The sequence below is a fragment of the Gnatocerus cornutus genome, chromosome 6 (genome assembly GCF_029298725.1).
Source record: "Gnatocerus cornutus isolate USDA-ARS CGAHR chromosome 6, icGnaCorn1.1, whole genome shotgun sequence".
Classification (NCBI taxonomy): domain Eukaryota; kingdom Metazoa; phylum Arthropoda; class Insecta; order Coleoptera; family Tenebrionidae; genus Gnatocerus; species Gnatocerus cornutus.
In genome coordinates, this window is record NC_142238.1 from 5,683,621 (window position 1) to 5,697,286 (window position 13,666).

The 13,666-nt window shown below is 37.5% G+C and overlaps 1 protein-coding gene and 1 pseudogene across 3 annotated transcripts in view; both read left to right on the forward strand.

The window, feature by feature from the left end:
- The window catches only part of LOC148172401 (uncharacterized), a 38,736-nt gene extending 28,891 nt beyond the window's left edge, over positions 1-9,845 (forward strand). The window contains exons 5-10 of one of the 2 annotated variants that reach the window (XM_088038256.1): positions 3,402-3,538; positions 3,591-4,731; positions 4,897-7,688; positions 7,936-8,293; positions 8,717-8,951; positions 9,176-9,845. In XM_088038256.1, the coding sequence (XP_087894382.1) occupies positions 3,402-3,538; positions 3,591-4,731; positions 4,897-7,688; positions 7,936-8,293; positions 8,717-8,951; positions 9,176-9,326 (4,814 nt within the window). In that variant the 3' untranslated portion in view covers positions 9,327-9,845. The remainder of the gene's footprint in view (positions 1-3,401; positions 3,539-3,590; positions 4,732-4,896; positions 7,689-7,935; positions 8,294-8,716; positions 8,952-9,175) is intronic. The other variant, XM_088038257.1, reaches the window with a different exon arrangement.
- A 2,510-nt stretch (positions 9,846-12,355) lies between these two features.
- On the forward strand, positions 12,356-13,205 carry LOC148172402 (cysteine-rich secretory protein 2-like; annotated as a pseudogene). The gene is made up of 5 exons (XR_015770300.1): positions 12,356-12,430; positions 12,524-12,708; positions 12,764-12,892; positions 12,947-13,035; positions 13,084-13,205. The product of XR_015770300.1 is annotated as a cysteine-rich secretory protein 2-like (transcript).
- Positions 13,206-13,666: the final 461 nt, after the last annotated feature.

The following is a 13,666-nucleotide window of genomic DNA, read 5'->3' on the forward strand; positions in this document are numbered from 1 at the left end:
TAGTCCGAAATATTCAACGTTCAACGCTTTAATCACGAAACACTCGTAATGTTGATATTCGACTTGAGATTGGGGTTGTTTATTGGTCGGTTCCTCCGGCAGGTGATGTAGCTTTCGTGGTTCGCATAATGAATTAATTTAATGTAATTATTTTCGGTTTCATACAAAAAGCACTTATTTTTCGGTCTTGGCTACTGTTAAATGTTTCATTTGCTCGGACAGGTGATGGAATTAATTTAAAATGACTGCTGTGAATGCAGCGGTAAGCCGATGAAGTTTTACATTATTTACTGACGTGTCTCATTACCGGAGAGAGTTAAGCCGCTTTTTTAATTCAAAATGGTGGCAATTCTTTTAATTTAATTAACAACAGATGACCGATGATATTAAACCACAATGGTGCATTAACTTTACTGTTTCATTGCAAGTACGGAGGCTGATGGCGTGCCTCAAAGTCGTTCTACCGTGAATGCAGACCGATAATTATTCCAACAGTTAAAAATGACTACTCGGCATTGTTATTTATTACAATAATTATTGCAAGTGACATTGACTAAAAACTGCGACGAATCAAATAAAAAACGTCATACTTTTTGTAAACTGCGTACTAATAATTAACTGAGATATGTTAACAATTAATTTTGATTACTTGGTTAAGAATCCATTTGGCAAATAACACGAAAAGCAGCAATTACAATATTTAATTTATGGCTAATGAACAGAAGTGAGTCGAGGAGTAAATAGTAATTTCGTTGGGTGGCTGTAATTTACGCCTTCCGTTATTTCAGATACAGTGTATAAAGTTAATTCGTATAAGAGACCTGTTAAAAGCAGAAGCACATTAAATGAGAATTTAAATTTTTCATATTCAGCAGAGTTTTAATTTGTATGCAAACGACAATTCTGCATTAGCAGACTATCTAAATAGACGGCTGTCTGTACAGTTCGATAATTTGGGGAAATCATTGAAATACAGCCATGTAATGATTCGACTGTTTTGTTGTATCTACAAATTCGAATACATAATTTATGCATTAACCGATCAGCGTGTTTTATTTTACATGGTCGATTGGCATTGCAAAGGTGTAATCAACCCAACGGCCTTGGCTTTGAACACATGATGGTATTCAAGTTGCTACGGACTTGGCTGTTCTCAATTGTTTACAAGTAAATCAATAATTCGGTAAAAAGTGTCAACATTGTAATATAATGAGCGCGCCGCCACCAGACAATTTCGTTGAAAAGTACGAACACCGGGTTTTGTAATTTTCCAACTTATTTCAACTTTACACTGAACAAGTTAAAACTCCATTGCAGTCAAATTTAATTTTACTTTGTAACAAGTTGCGAAAGCATTTTCTTAATTTAAGTATATTGTATTGTGTCAACGTAATTGAAACTGGTAAAAGTTTTAACTTGACAAGAAGCAGAAAGTGTACATTTCTGGCTTAAATTGATGATTAAACTTGTTTTTGTTTTTGTGAATGCTTAAAGTTGAATTACGTGACTGTTTGCAATTACTTCTCGTGTTGGGAGATATTTTACATGAATTACCTACCTGAATTGCAAGGATTTGTTTTGTTATGTACATATTTAGATTATCTTCACGAAGCGACATTTGTGCCTACAACTGGACGGATTTTAGGTCAAGAAATTCCATTGTTCGAGGTTCGTGTACAACTCTCAGAATTTATTTTTTTGCTCCAGTCGCCGGGCCCCTGTGATTTCCCGGTGACACTACGATATGTGGGGAAATACGAATGTGAAACTGGGGGTTCTTTTGTTAGCGTGTGATAAAACTTTATGTGTTTTGAATAAATGCATACAACACAAAAACGGGCTTAATTAAAATGTTATCAGGGACAAATGTAATTAAATTTCATACCTACATTATGTTTCTGTTCGCTACAACAGTCGCCGTCGGTTTACATCATCAAATTATACAATTAATTTGAATATTTCCCAACAAGCTCCCAATTTAATTTTGCTCATTGTTGTTTTATGCTCGTTTTTAATCAAGATCGATATTCAATTAATCCTTTATGAAAATTTAGTTCTGAGTAAAGCCTGCAAAAACAAACGAACCACTGTGAATGTAGTCGCTGTCCAATAAAAAGATCTGTTTTAATTTGTTATCAGCGGTGGAAATGCCGGTCACTTTGTTGTTTTTAGTGACATGGTCGTATTAAAAAATAGACTGCGTTAATTCGATGAGGAATTTTTCCCGGCACGTTCACATAACAAAAACTGTGATAAATACATCCCTGTCGATGCTTATAGATATGTGTTTAAAATATTATCGAAAACAATGCTTGGTGTCGTAAAATTTTACGAGGTTGCTCCTTCGTATTTGGAAATCATTAATATTAATGGTAATATACCTTGGTCTTATAACATACCTGTTCTGTAAATGTGGGCAATCGATCTTGTACACGCTAATAAATATGTCTCGTTCTGTTGTAAACCGGTGCTCATGAAAGATTTATCCGGATCGAGCTGAATCGTCGGAGACCTGTTATTTCTCCAAAATTTAATTACAATAATTCTGGTATTCCCAGATGCCTTTTCTCGGTGTTGTCTCGAGAGTCCATTACTTTAATCGCCGTAATCTTATAAATGAACCGTCCCGAACGAATGAAGCATAATGTCGGTAATGTAGTAGTCCATTGTTGTAAACATCTGTGACATGTGTAATGTTGTGTGTTTTCCGTGTTATTTGCGGTTAATGTATTGCCCTGACCGAACCGTATCATGCATACAAGCTCTGCCGGTTATATTGTGGCCATTAGCTGGCTCAATGTGCCCTGTAAACCTTCTAAGTAAATTACAGAAATGCACGTGGATAGATATGCCAATGCACGCTTCATTAATTTAACAACTAGTTTATGGTGGCTGTCAAATTTAATAGATCGTGTTTTTGAATAGATTATCGTTCTTCCATTCATGCCTCGTAACTCGAATAATAAATTGTTAGTTACCTAACTCGTTTCAGCTGCGATTGTTTTTTTAAAAGAAAAAAAAATGAGGATAGACGATTGTCGTATCTCAGACAATTGGAGTCGTATATTATCGAAGGAATGTTCAATTGAAAAAAATGATGATTTTATGGGAGAATACGCTGGAGCAAACTAGACACTTTCTTAATAGGGAAGTTTTCCTGCTTTTCAGCTTCCTCCAGTATCAAAGATAGCGTTCGCAGCACAATAATCGTTGTTATTACAAAGTGTCAAGGATGAGAGATTGATAGCTCACGAATTCATCTTACGTAACGTTTAGAATCGAGCGGTGAGCTTGTCTTCCGCGTCCGAAACATTTCTATTGTACAGTCGCAATTTAATATTACTCATTTTTAATCAATCATCTTCACTTCGCAATGTTAATTGTTTGAAATATCTTTTCAGATTGCACGTCGAAGAAGAGTAAGAGAAAAATCGGCATGCCTTACGCAGGTTGTGTATCCTTGTCGCCAATTTTTACTCGTCCAGACAAACTCTCCTTGAGCCAACATTTCAACAAGGAACTCGGAAATCAACCTCAGGTCGGTGTCATTCTTTGTAGAATTCGAGAAATAATTGGTGTCATTATCTCAGGTGTGGCCTCAGTCGCCGACTAGCAGCTCTCAGTTAGGGGGTCGCCTTCAAAATTATCCAGAAAACCAGCACATTGTCAGGTATCAGGGTCAAGAGCACCCAGGCACCAATAGGATCTTGAGTGGTTCGCCGCTGGTGGTGGGTGACGGCGGTACCATGATGGTGCAGCAGACCCCGACACCGACCAACATATCACAACAAATCCATCAAAACCATCAGAACTCGAATTCTCAGCAGAATTCGAACGTTCATGTCCACCATCAACAACACATCATCGGTCCGAATGGACAAGTGATTAGCGTACAGGGACCTATAAATTCGAATCAGGTGTCGTCGAATCAGATAGTTAACACTTCGATGATAGCGAATACGAATAATGGTGTCGTCATACAGGGTCAAAACGTGGTTCCTACACAATCGCATCAGCATAGAGTATTTATAAACAATCAGCCCAGTGAGCCCAGTGGCCCTGGTCGGCCTAACATTCAAATGATACCGGTTGGTCTTGCGAACCAACAACAGCCCAGACAAGACATCCAAAACAAACAACTCCATCAACACTTTTATAATCAACCGCAGTATGCACCGATACAACAATATGACGCTTTGAAACAAATGAGACCCGCCTTTTTACCTGGAAACAATCAAATCATGAACGGATTCAGACCGCAAAATATGGTCAACCCGCAGAATAATCAAATCGTGCAGGCTCCTGTAATGATCAACAACCACCAGCAGAAGATACAATGGCCTAACAATAGAATCCAAGCCAACAACGTCAATCAACCACAGATGGCTGTTCAGAGCTCGCAGTCTCCAAACGCTTACGAAAGAGTGCCCCCTCTACATCAGCATACGCCATCTCCGACCATGTGGCAAGACGAAATTAAGCGGAAGAAAGTTAAATTAGGTAAAATCGTTAAAAACCGATCTTACCATATGATGGAGTGTTCATCATTACATGCTCCATGTCCCAATATAGATGTGCGACAAATACCAGGGGAAAACGGGAGACCAGTCATTATTAATCATCTGTCGCAAAATAACCAAAACGCGTCGAGTCCTTCCTTCATGGAGGATCCGAGCGGGTATTTAGCGCAACAGACGGCCCTACTTAACAACACGATTAATCGTCAGACAGGTCGGTAACACTGACATTTTTTGTAATGTGGCGAGTCGAAGCAAATGTGAGCACTTATTTTAAGTGTGTTTTATAATGAATCTCAGTTTAATTGCCTCAGCTCGCCGTAAAAAAAAAAGTGTTCTTATTGGGAGTAGTATCGAGTGTTTTTTTTTTCTTTTCCAGGAGCTAATGCATGTACAGGAATGGTTTGCAATAGTCCACTAACATCTTCACACAACCCACAACCTCACAACCTAGCGCCACCTGTACCAAATTCGCAAACAAACGAGGTGCCTTTACCAAGTAACGTAGTGATATCTCATATGAAACAAACACAAAACGTTACAAATCGAACCAATCAAAGTTTAAACATAGTTAAAACCCCCCAACAAGTTCCTCAAAATGTTGTTATGTCACAGCAATATAATCAAATGATGGCACAAAACGTAGCCGACAGCAGCGATCACGTACAGTGTCAAGGTTGTGTGAGCGACAGTGGGCAGTCTAATCTTCAGAGTAAGACCCATTCCAGACCTAATAGTCAACCAGGAACGCCAAGTTCTTCCGGAGGTGGCGTGAGTGATGATCCTGTCACTTCATCGACGTATTCTGATAAACATATGAATTTGTCATCGCCTGATTCGCGACCCATCCAAGGTGGTACTGTCAGCACTAGCAATGTTTCACCTTTGGATGGTTCTCAGTCTGATCCACCTACTCCGAACCCTCATACTCCGACGCCACCGCAAAGAAACGAAATGTCTTTCGCAGTGTACAACCAGCAAGGACAGGTTCAGCAAGTTAGTCAGTCTAGGGAGATTTGTAGTTCAGTCAATTATCCACCAAAGAATGAATGTTGTTCTATGCCGCCTCACTCTAAGATGAGTAGTCCTTATATTTCTGGAGTTGTTACCACGATGGCGAGTGGTAGGACTGTTGGCAGTAACACTATAACTTCTGTGCTTGCTGGTCGAGCCAACACAGCTACAGTTTCTATCAATAGTCCTGCAAATCTTCCCGCTTCGACGACACCAACCACTGTCGGTGGCCAAACTGTGGGCGTCAGCGTTTCAAAATCACCTTTGGAAATGGTACAGAGCGTAGTGAGCAGCATCCAAGTTCCTCATTCGCAAAACTTCAATCCAGTGGGCTCAACATCACAATCAAATCCACAAATATCACCACCACAAATCGTCAAGCATTCACCGACAGGCTTACCACCTGGCCACATCTTAGTTTCATCAGGAGGCCAACTTATCATGGCTAATACCGGCAACAGCCAATCAGGAGTTATGCCACCTCCGCCCCCGAAATTAGTAAACCAAGGGGCCATGCCTCCAATTTCCGTTTCTCCAATGATCACCAATGTAACAGCAGCGGTGAGTCAAGTGATTCCAGCTGTTGCGCAACAAGTCTTAGGACAACAAACAGTCTTGGTGAATGCGTTACCGACACCTTTCGTACTTCAAGGAGGTGTTACTATGACCATGGATGGCAGTATGGCGATGGGACAAAACATGCAATTACCTCAAATCGTTGCGGGTAATGTTATCCAGCAGCAAATACAGCTGGATAATTCAGATCCGCGTCGTACTCAATCTGCTTTGTTGTCGCCGGAAACTAAAAAGAAAGGAAAGAAGAGAAAAATGTCATCCCAAACCGTGGCTAACATGTTACACATTGCTGCCCAACAAAACTCTGGCGTGGTGATGTCACAACAAGGTTTTCCTCAGCAAATTCAAATGGCACATAGTCCTCAAGGCATAACCACAGGTCCAGTGATGCAAGCGTTAACCATAGTCCCTAGTAAAACAGGAGGACCACCTCAAATTGTAATGAATGGCCAACCTATGGCCAACACAAGTCCAATCGGGACCCAACAACTAATCGCAAACTCGCAACCAACTCAACAAATTAACCTTCTCCAGCCTGTTAATTTGATCAACGGAACCACTGGTGTTGTCCAAAACTTTCCCACAATTCAACAATTTATTGTACCAAATCTTGGGGGAATGGTAATGAACCCTGATGGTACCGCCACTATTCTCCAGGACACTTCCAACATTGGGATGCAACTACAACTTCAAAATGTGAACGGTCAAAACGTTTTGACCCCCGTCCAAAACAACGGAATGTTCAATGGAGGTCAAAGCATTTTAGCTGCGAGTCCTGCAGGAATGGTCATTCGAGCACCATCAACATCTCAGGGCAAAATAATCCAACAACAACAACATAGTCCTGGTGCTCAGTTTTTATCGCCCAATGGGGGTCAGTTCGTTGTTAACGGAACTCAATTTAGTGGTCAATTAAGTCCTCTGGTTGCAAGCGTAAGTCCTTCTCAACAAGTAACCTTCGGGACATCAACCCCACAAATTCGACCCCCTCAAGGACAACAAGAATTCATCCAGTGTGGTCAAATGGGCCAAACTCTGATGGTTCCTTGTGCACCCGCCGCCAACATCGCAGTTTCTTCTTCCAATCAACAAAACACGACATTCGTTCAGCAGAACACCACAATCGTACAACAACAAACCACGATGGTGTCAAACAGTCAACAGTTGCAGAACTTCCAAGCGAACAATCAAAACCATCAGAATAACGTGGGTAGAACAACTACTCTGAACGTCGATCAGAATTTTATAATCAGTTCGAACGATAACAAACAAGTTCAGGCGTTGTTGGTACAGAGAGAGAGTCCCCAGAATAACTACAGACATTCGGTGTCTACACAGACTGCGGTCAATCAAAACGCACAGACTGTTACTACAAACACGTTCTGTCAGACGTCGACGTTGTCGGCGGGCAGTCCTCCAGATACTACGACTCACAGTCCGTTAGCGTCTGGTGGTCAGAGTCCACCCACTGCGGATACCACGACGCATTCTGGAAGCACAGATGATGGATTGTCGCCGGCGCCTTCAAATTGTTCGATCACGTGCGACAGCGTCGGGGGCAGGCAAGCGTCGTGCACAATGGTAAATATTTAATTTGACTCATTATTAGGAATTAAAAAGAAAGAAACTGCAATTTGAACGATATGCTTTTTACTGTATTATTTGTAGTTATAATTCATATTTAAATTACAATCGAGTTGATTGTCAACGTGTAGTTTAATGATCCATAAATCTAATTAAAGTCGTGTTGCATGTGGGTAATACGAGAATATAATTTGATATTAAATTGTAGACTGTACCTTGTTTAAAAAATTTCATTTTTTTTAAGGCGATGGTGCACTGCATCTCAAGCAGCGAACCCGACTCGGCGGATCTAAACACCCAAAATTCCGACCACGATTGGTCGAGAGCTTCATCAATCACCGGCCCCCACAAAACTGACCTCTCTGATGTGACCAGTGGTCAAATCCACTTCGGTAAAAAACAAAACACTCCGACGCACGTCGCGTATGCCGAATCGACGATGATGGCTGGATTACAGTTTATAGGCGACCAAGTAAAAGCACAAGAAGCAGTAGTCAGTTCACACAATTTCGATAAAATTATTCAGAAACGAAAAAGCAGCGACACGTTGTTAGTTATGGAAACCCATCACATGCATTCATCTCTTTTTGACGAAGAAGAAGGTAAATAAGAGTTTCTCACACTTGCTGCTTTGTTTTGCTTTGTGCTGGGAGTTTTCATTTTTTGCATGACATCTTTTCATCCTTCATTTTGTCAAGTTTTGAGACGTTCAAGCCGATTGTACAGAATATGGGGTTAGACGAAACAGTGATAAATAACAAGGCGCAGCGTTCTGTGGCAAAGCCTTCCATAATCACGTGTGGAATATTACATGGTGTGGCTAACCTAAACTCATGATTAATGTACAAACCAAAATTAACCAAATGGTGTATGTGAAATTTTGTAAATAATTCACTTTCATCTTTTACCATTTAATACATTTTTGGCCCATTTGTATATAGTTCGCATTCATTTCTGGAAGGTGTTCAGCTTTTTGCACTCACTTATGATGAAGATCATTTAGTATTAAGTTTTTTGATGTTTAGATAACGAAAAACCTGAAACAAAGACAATCCACAATTTTGTTGTTGGCGATTTGGTTTGGGGACCCTCTAAAACTAGTCCAGCTTGGCCGGGTAAAATAATTGAAGTAGATGGAAACCATGTTTCTGTTAAATGGTTCGGAAGTGAGAAATTAATTACAAAATTAGACAAAGGTGTCTTGCAGACTCTCACAGAAGGTCTTGATGCTCATCATCATGCGCGTAAAAAGTGCAGAACGTGAGTTGGCCACATCATTAGTATTCTAATTAGAACACAACCACCAAAACTACTTTGCACAAAGATTACACTTCAAACTTACAATGTAATCGTTTTTTACATACAAGACACATTGTAAGGTTGAAACATTTCTATTTTTTGGAAATTCTTCACTTGACAATGTTCTTTTGAAGAATGACCGGTTGGTTATTTCTCGTAATTTGCAATTTTTTGTATCTATATAGATCTCGCAAACTGAATTCCCATCTCGAGAAGGCCATTCAAGAGGCAATGGTCGAATTGGATAAAGATTTGGAACTAGAGTCAAAAGAAGAAGCGTCGAAGATCCAGAAAGTGTCTTCGGCAAAGAAACGATTAAGAAGCGGTCATCGGTAACAGGAAATTTTATATCAAACTTACTAATAATAGGAAAAAGGACCAACATCGAAATCGAATGAAATGTGTATAAATGTACGTAGCTTGAAGTTGAGAAAAATGTAGTTGAGAAAACATTTTTACTAACGCTTCTTTAATGTAAAAAAATAATATTCATAGACCGATGTTATAACTGGTATTGATTCCTAGATGATAATATAATCGTATATATAAAATATTTTTCAAATGCCTTTTTTAAACTAGCATACGATATGGCACCATAAATAAGCCTAATCTTTAAAATTTGTACTAACACATTCAATTTATGTAAAAAAAATCATAACGTAAATTGGGCTTTCAATAATGTTTGTCTAATTAGTTATGTAATTAAATAGAGCTTAGACTTTATCCAAAATATATTGCGGGTCTTATAAAAATAAAATCATTAATATAGAACGACACCTTACAACTTTTGTATTTCTAGTCAATGTTTTAAAGAGCTGACAGTTAAACGACAATAAAATGTACCATTGGTTTAAAGCGATTTTTTTTTGGTACTGTGATATGCTGGAATTATATCTATTATGGGTTTCGTATCGTTTCTAGTGTGAACTCGGTTTTATATGTTCCAGTCATTTACATCATATTAGTCTTCTTATACTTGAACTATATTATTTTACGTGGCTGTTACATGTAGTGTTTGTTTCATAAAATGTGGTCTTGATTCTACCAAATTAGTTGAGAAGATTAATATTAAGGGTACTTGCCATCATTTGAATTGGCTCAGAACGAGCAAGCCATATTTTAATTAGGACGTTATTTTTACGCAGCAGGTATTTTAACCTTTTGTTATCTATAAGTTTTATCTGCATTTTATTACTAACAAACCATAATCAAATTATGAAACAATGCTTACATTAAATAGATTACAGTTAAGTGAAAATTGTACATTATATTTTTATATATGTATTTATTGTTTATAATTTGTTCTTTAGTTGTAAGTAGGATGCTTAATTTATTTTACCATATGGACTTTGGGAGTAACACTCGTTAAGTGAAGATCACTTTTGGAGTATTACTCTCAACTCTGAAAAATTAACGAATATTGTACAAGTTGAAATTAAGTTGATACCAGTGTCTGATAGCATCACAATAATCTCTAGATTAAAAAGTGAAATAGGTAAACAGGAGCCGTCCGCTTTAAAAAAGTGCATAATTGCATCTCTCGCATCACCCTTAGAGTGGACAAAGCATTTTAAACTTCTTTCCCGTTTATGTATTATTTATTTTGCCTTATTATGTATATATTTTTATAGGTACCTGTTCTGTGTCGCAGATATGGATTGTATAACCGGTGTCATTTTTTGTATTGTATTTACAGAGTGGTCATATTACATTACTGGAACCACTCTGTAGACACGATTTCGTACTATAATCCAGTGTTAGAGCTACTTGTCACATGAATGAAGCATGTGCGGTAGCTATGTCTGTTTCTGTAAATATATTGTATTAATACTTTACTGTTTGGCCTGCTATGTTGTGGTTGAACATTTCTCCAGCCCAATAAATACTGGATTAGATCGATGCATTTTTATTCGAGCACAAAATAGTAGATTTTGTTATACGGCAGAAAAGTGGTACTTTTTGTCGAGCAATTAAATTGCAGTAGCAAGGCGAGCCTATGCAAAATTGCGAGACAGCAAAGCCACTTTTCGGCCAAATAACAAATACTACTTTTTCTCCAAACGTTAGATTCAGTTCCACGACCGACAATGAGTGAACGCAAATTGAATTATAAACATGGATGGCTAGGCATGTAGTTGTCATTGATGACATTTACTGTGAAAAATATTGGTTTCAAAGAGTTTCAAAGTTAAGATCGTGCAAAATGTAAGTCTCAAATAGTACCCGTCACACAAAGTACTTTTTCTGCCTAGGCAGCAAAAATGTTTCCATGCCAACGAGCGCTTTTCGTTACTTATAACAAAATTGCCTACTTTACTGTCTAAACACGACTAAAAAATAGTGACTTTTTGTGACGTTTGGAGAAAAAAGTTTTTACAATTATTGATGACAATTATTACATAAATTCTAAAAAAAATTAAATGAATTTGTGGGCTTAATGTCTGAATCACGTAATGTTGCGAATAAAAACGCTAATAACCAAGTAGCAAAAAAGTTCTTCATTAGAGTTCTCGTCAGTCTAACAATGTTCGTGCTAGAGTAACGTGGTTGTGCCGAATTGTTCAAATTGTTACTTGTGGACAGTGTAAAAGGTGGTAAGTAATGGGTAGTTTAAGGAAGCCTCGAATTTCGATTTTTTTTTGCTGTTGCTAAGAGTTTTGTATTTCATTTGGGCTCGATAACATTTAATTTAAAATTAGAACTGTTATTGATTGATAAGAATAAGTACACTTGTCTTGATTTGTCTAAAATTTATCACTTGAATATATCTATTGTTTAAAATGCTACAGTTTGGGGAATTGATACCCGATGAATGGGAACAATTTTAATAAGAAGTGGGAGAGGAGTAGTGTCAGTGGGTGGCATTACTCCCCTCAATGCATCCTAGCGACAAAGTTCTCGAAAATTGTAACTCAAATTCATTGAGAAATACAATGCCTATCATTACTCTAAAAAAATAAAATTGTTGCATTTTGCATTCGAAGGACCAAATCCCTCTAATAGCGAAGAATTACTAAAGGAGCAATCATGTTAACACCTCGTCTTGCCAAAAATGATAAAACAATGCCACGACGCATGCATTCGCGCTGATGGGGGTAAATTATTTTTATCTTCCTCGCTCCAATGGCAATTATGGTTTTCTTTGTTGCGCTCATCTATTTGTCCATTAATCGGTCTTGGACTCACCGAAAATTCATGTTTCTTGATGTGTGTGAGAATGAAAGAATGCAAGAATCTCTTTCTCGCTCGGTGTCCCCCACTTTCTATTAAATTTAATTCCATGCATCGGGTGTCAATTCCCCAAACTGTATATAAACTGCAAAATTCGAAACGGCTTCCAGTTTTTAGTATTGTTTCTATTTAAAATGGTTAATTTTACTCCAGTTTTTGCCGTTTTGGCTTATCTAGCAGTAACTGCAGTTAGCGATGATTGTTGGGAAGTTTATGGTATGTTTAATTTTCATATTAATGACTATTAGTGGTCTATAAATGAAAAATCTGTTCAGTTAATAAAGTAACTCCGGCGGATATAGAAGTTATTGTTAAACAAACACAACGAAGTTCGCTCATTGATTTCTGAAGGATAAGTAGAAGGACAACCCAAGGGTATAAATCTTAAAACCATTGTACGTTTCTTTAGCTAAAGTTTGTTGAAATTTAAACCGTTTTTCTAGTCGTGCTAACACGTGTGTATTTGCTCACCAACCAGTAGATGACCGTATGATTATAAAACCCAAAGTGATATTTTTCCTAAACTTAATATTATTATGTAGCACGTTTTTATGTTGGTCAAAACTTAATTAGAACAAGATTGGGATTCTGCTATTCAGTCGTGGTTTGACGAACATGTAAATTTTATTTATCCAGATCATTCAAACGGGACTACAGGACACTATACCCAAGTAACTATTAGTTGCTAATTCGAACAATTTTGAATAATGAATAACAAATTTCAGGTGGTTTGGGCTGACACATATCTCGTTGGTTGTGGTTTCATCTCCTATGGCCAGTATAGCAAATTTTACGTTTGCAATTACGACCCTGGGTGAGTTAAATTATTTCGGTGTATTTATTAAGAGATTTTTGTTTATAGGGGCAATTATGCTGGGGAAGCTCCGTACGAAACAGAATAAGATCAAATTCTATGTGACGATTAATATGTATCTATGTAATTTTAAACCTCAAATGGTTTTAAATGCAATTATTAAACATGAACGATTATTTTATTTATTTACACCTTCAACTCTCAATAAAACCAGTTTTTTATTTCTTAACAATCCTTCACTAAATTTCGTAATTTTGGTAATTTTAGTGCTATAGGTAGCTATAAAATTTGGGAAAATCACTGTTCATGAGTTGTGTATTAACTCTACCAAATTGCAACATTGTAGAGCGAAATACATCAACTTTTAGTTAAGCTATGAAGTAAAGTAAAGCTATGATATTCAAGGAAATTTAAATACAATTAATCTAACTTTTATATCTATATGAATGTGGTTTAAAAATGTAAAATTTAATCTATTTAATGAATGAGAAAAAACAAACTTACACAATTCTCAATAAAACATAAAATGACTAAAATGATCTCACCGATGAGATCAAAGATAAAACTTTTTTACAATGAATGGAATTATGCTTCAATTGTTATTATGACGTCAATTTCACAAAATGTGGCT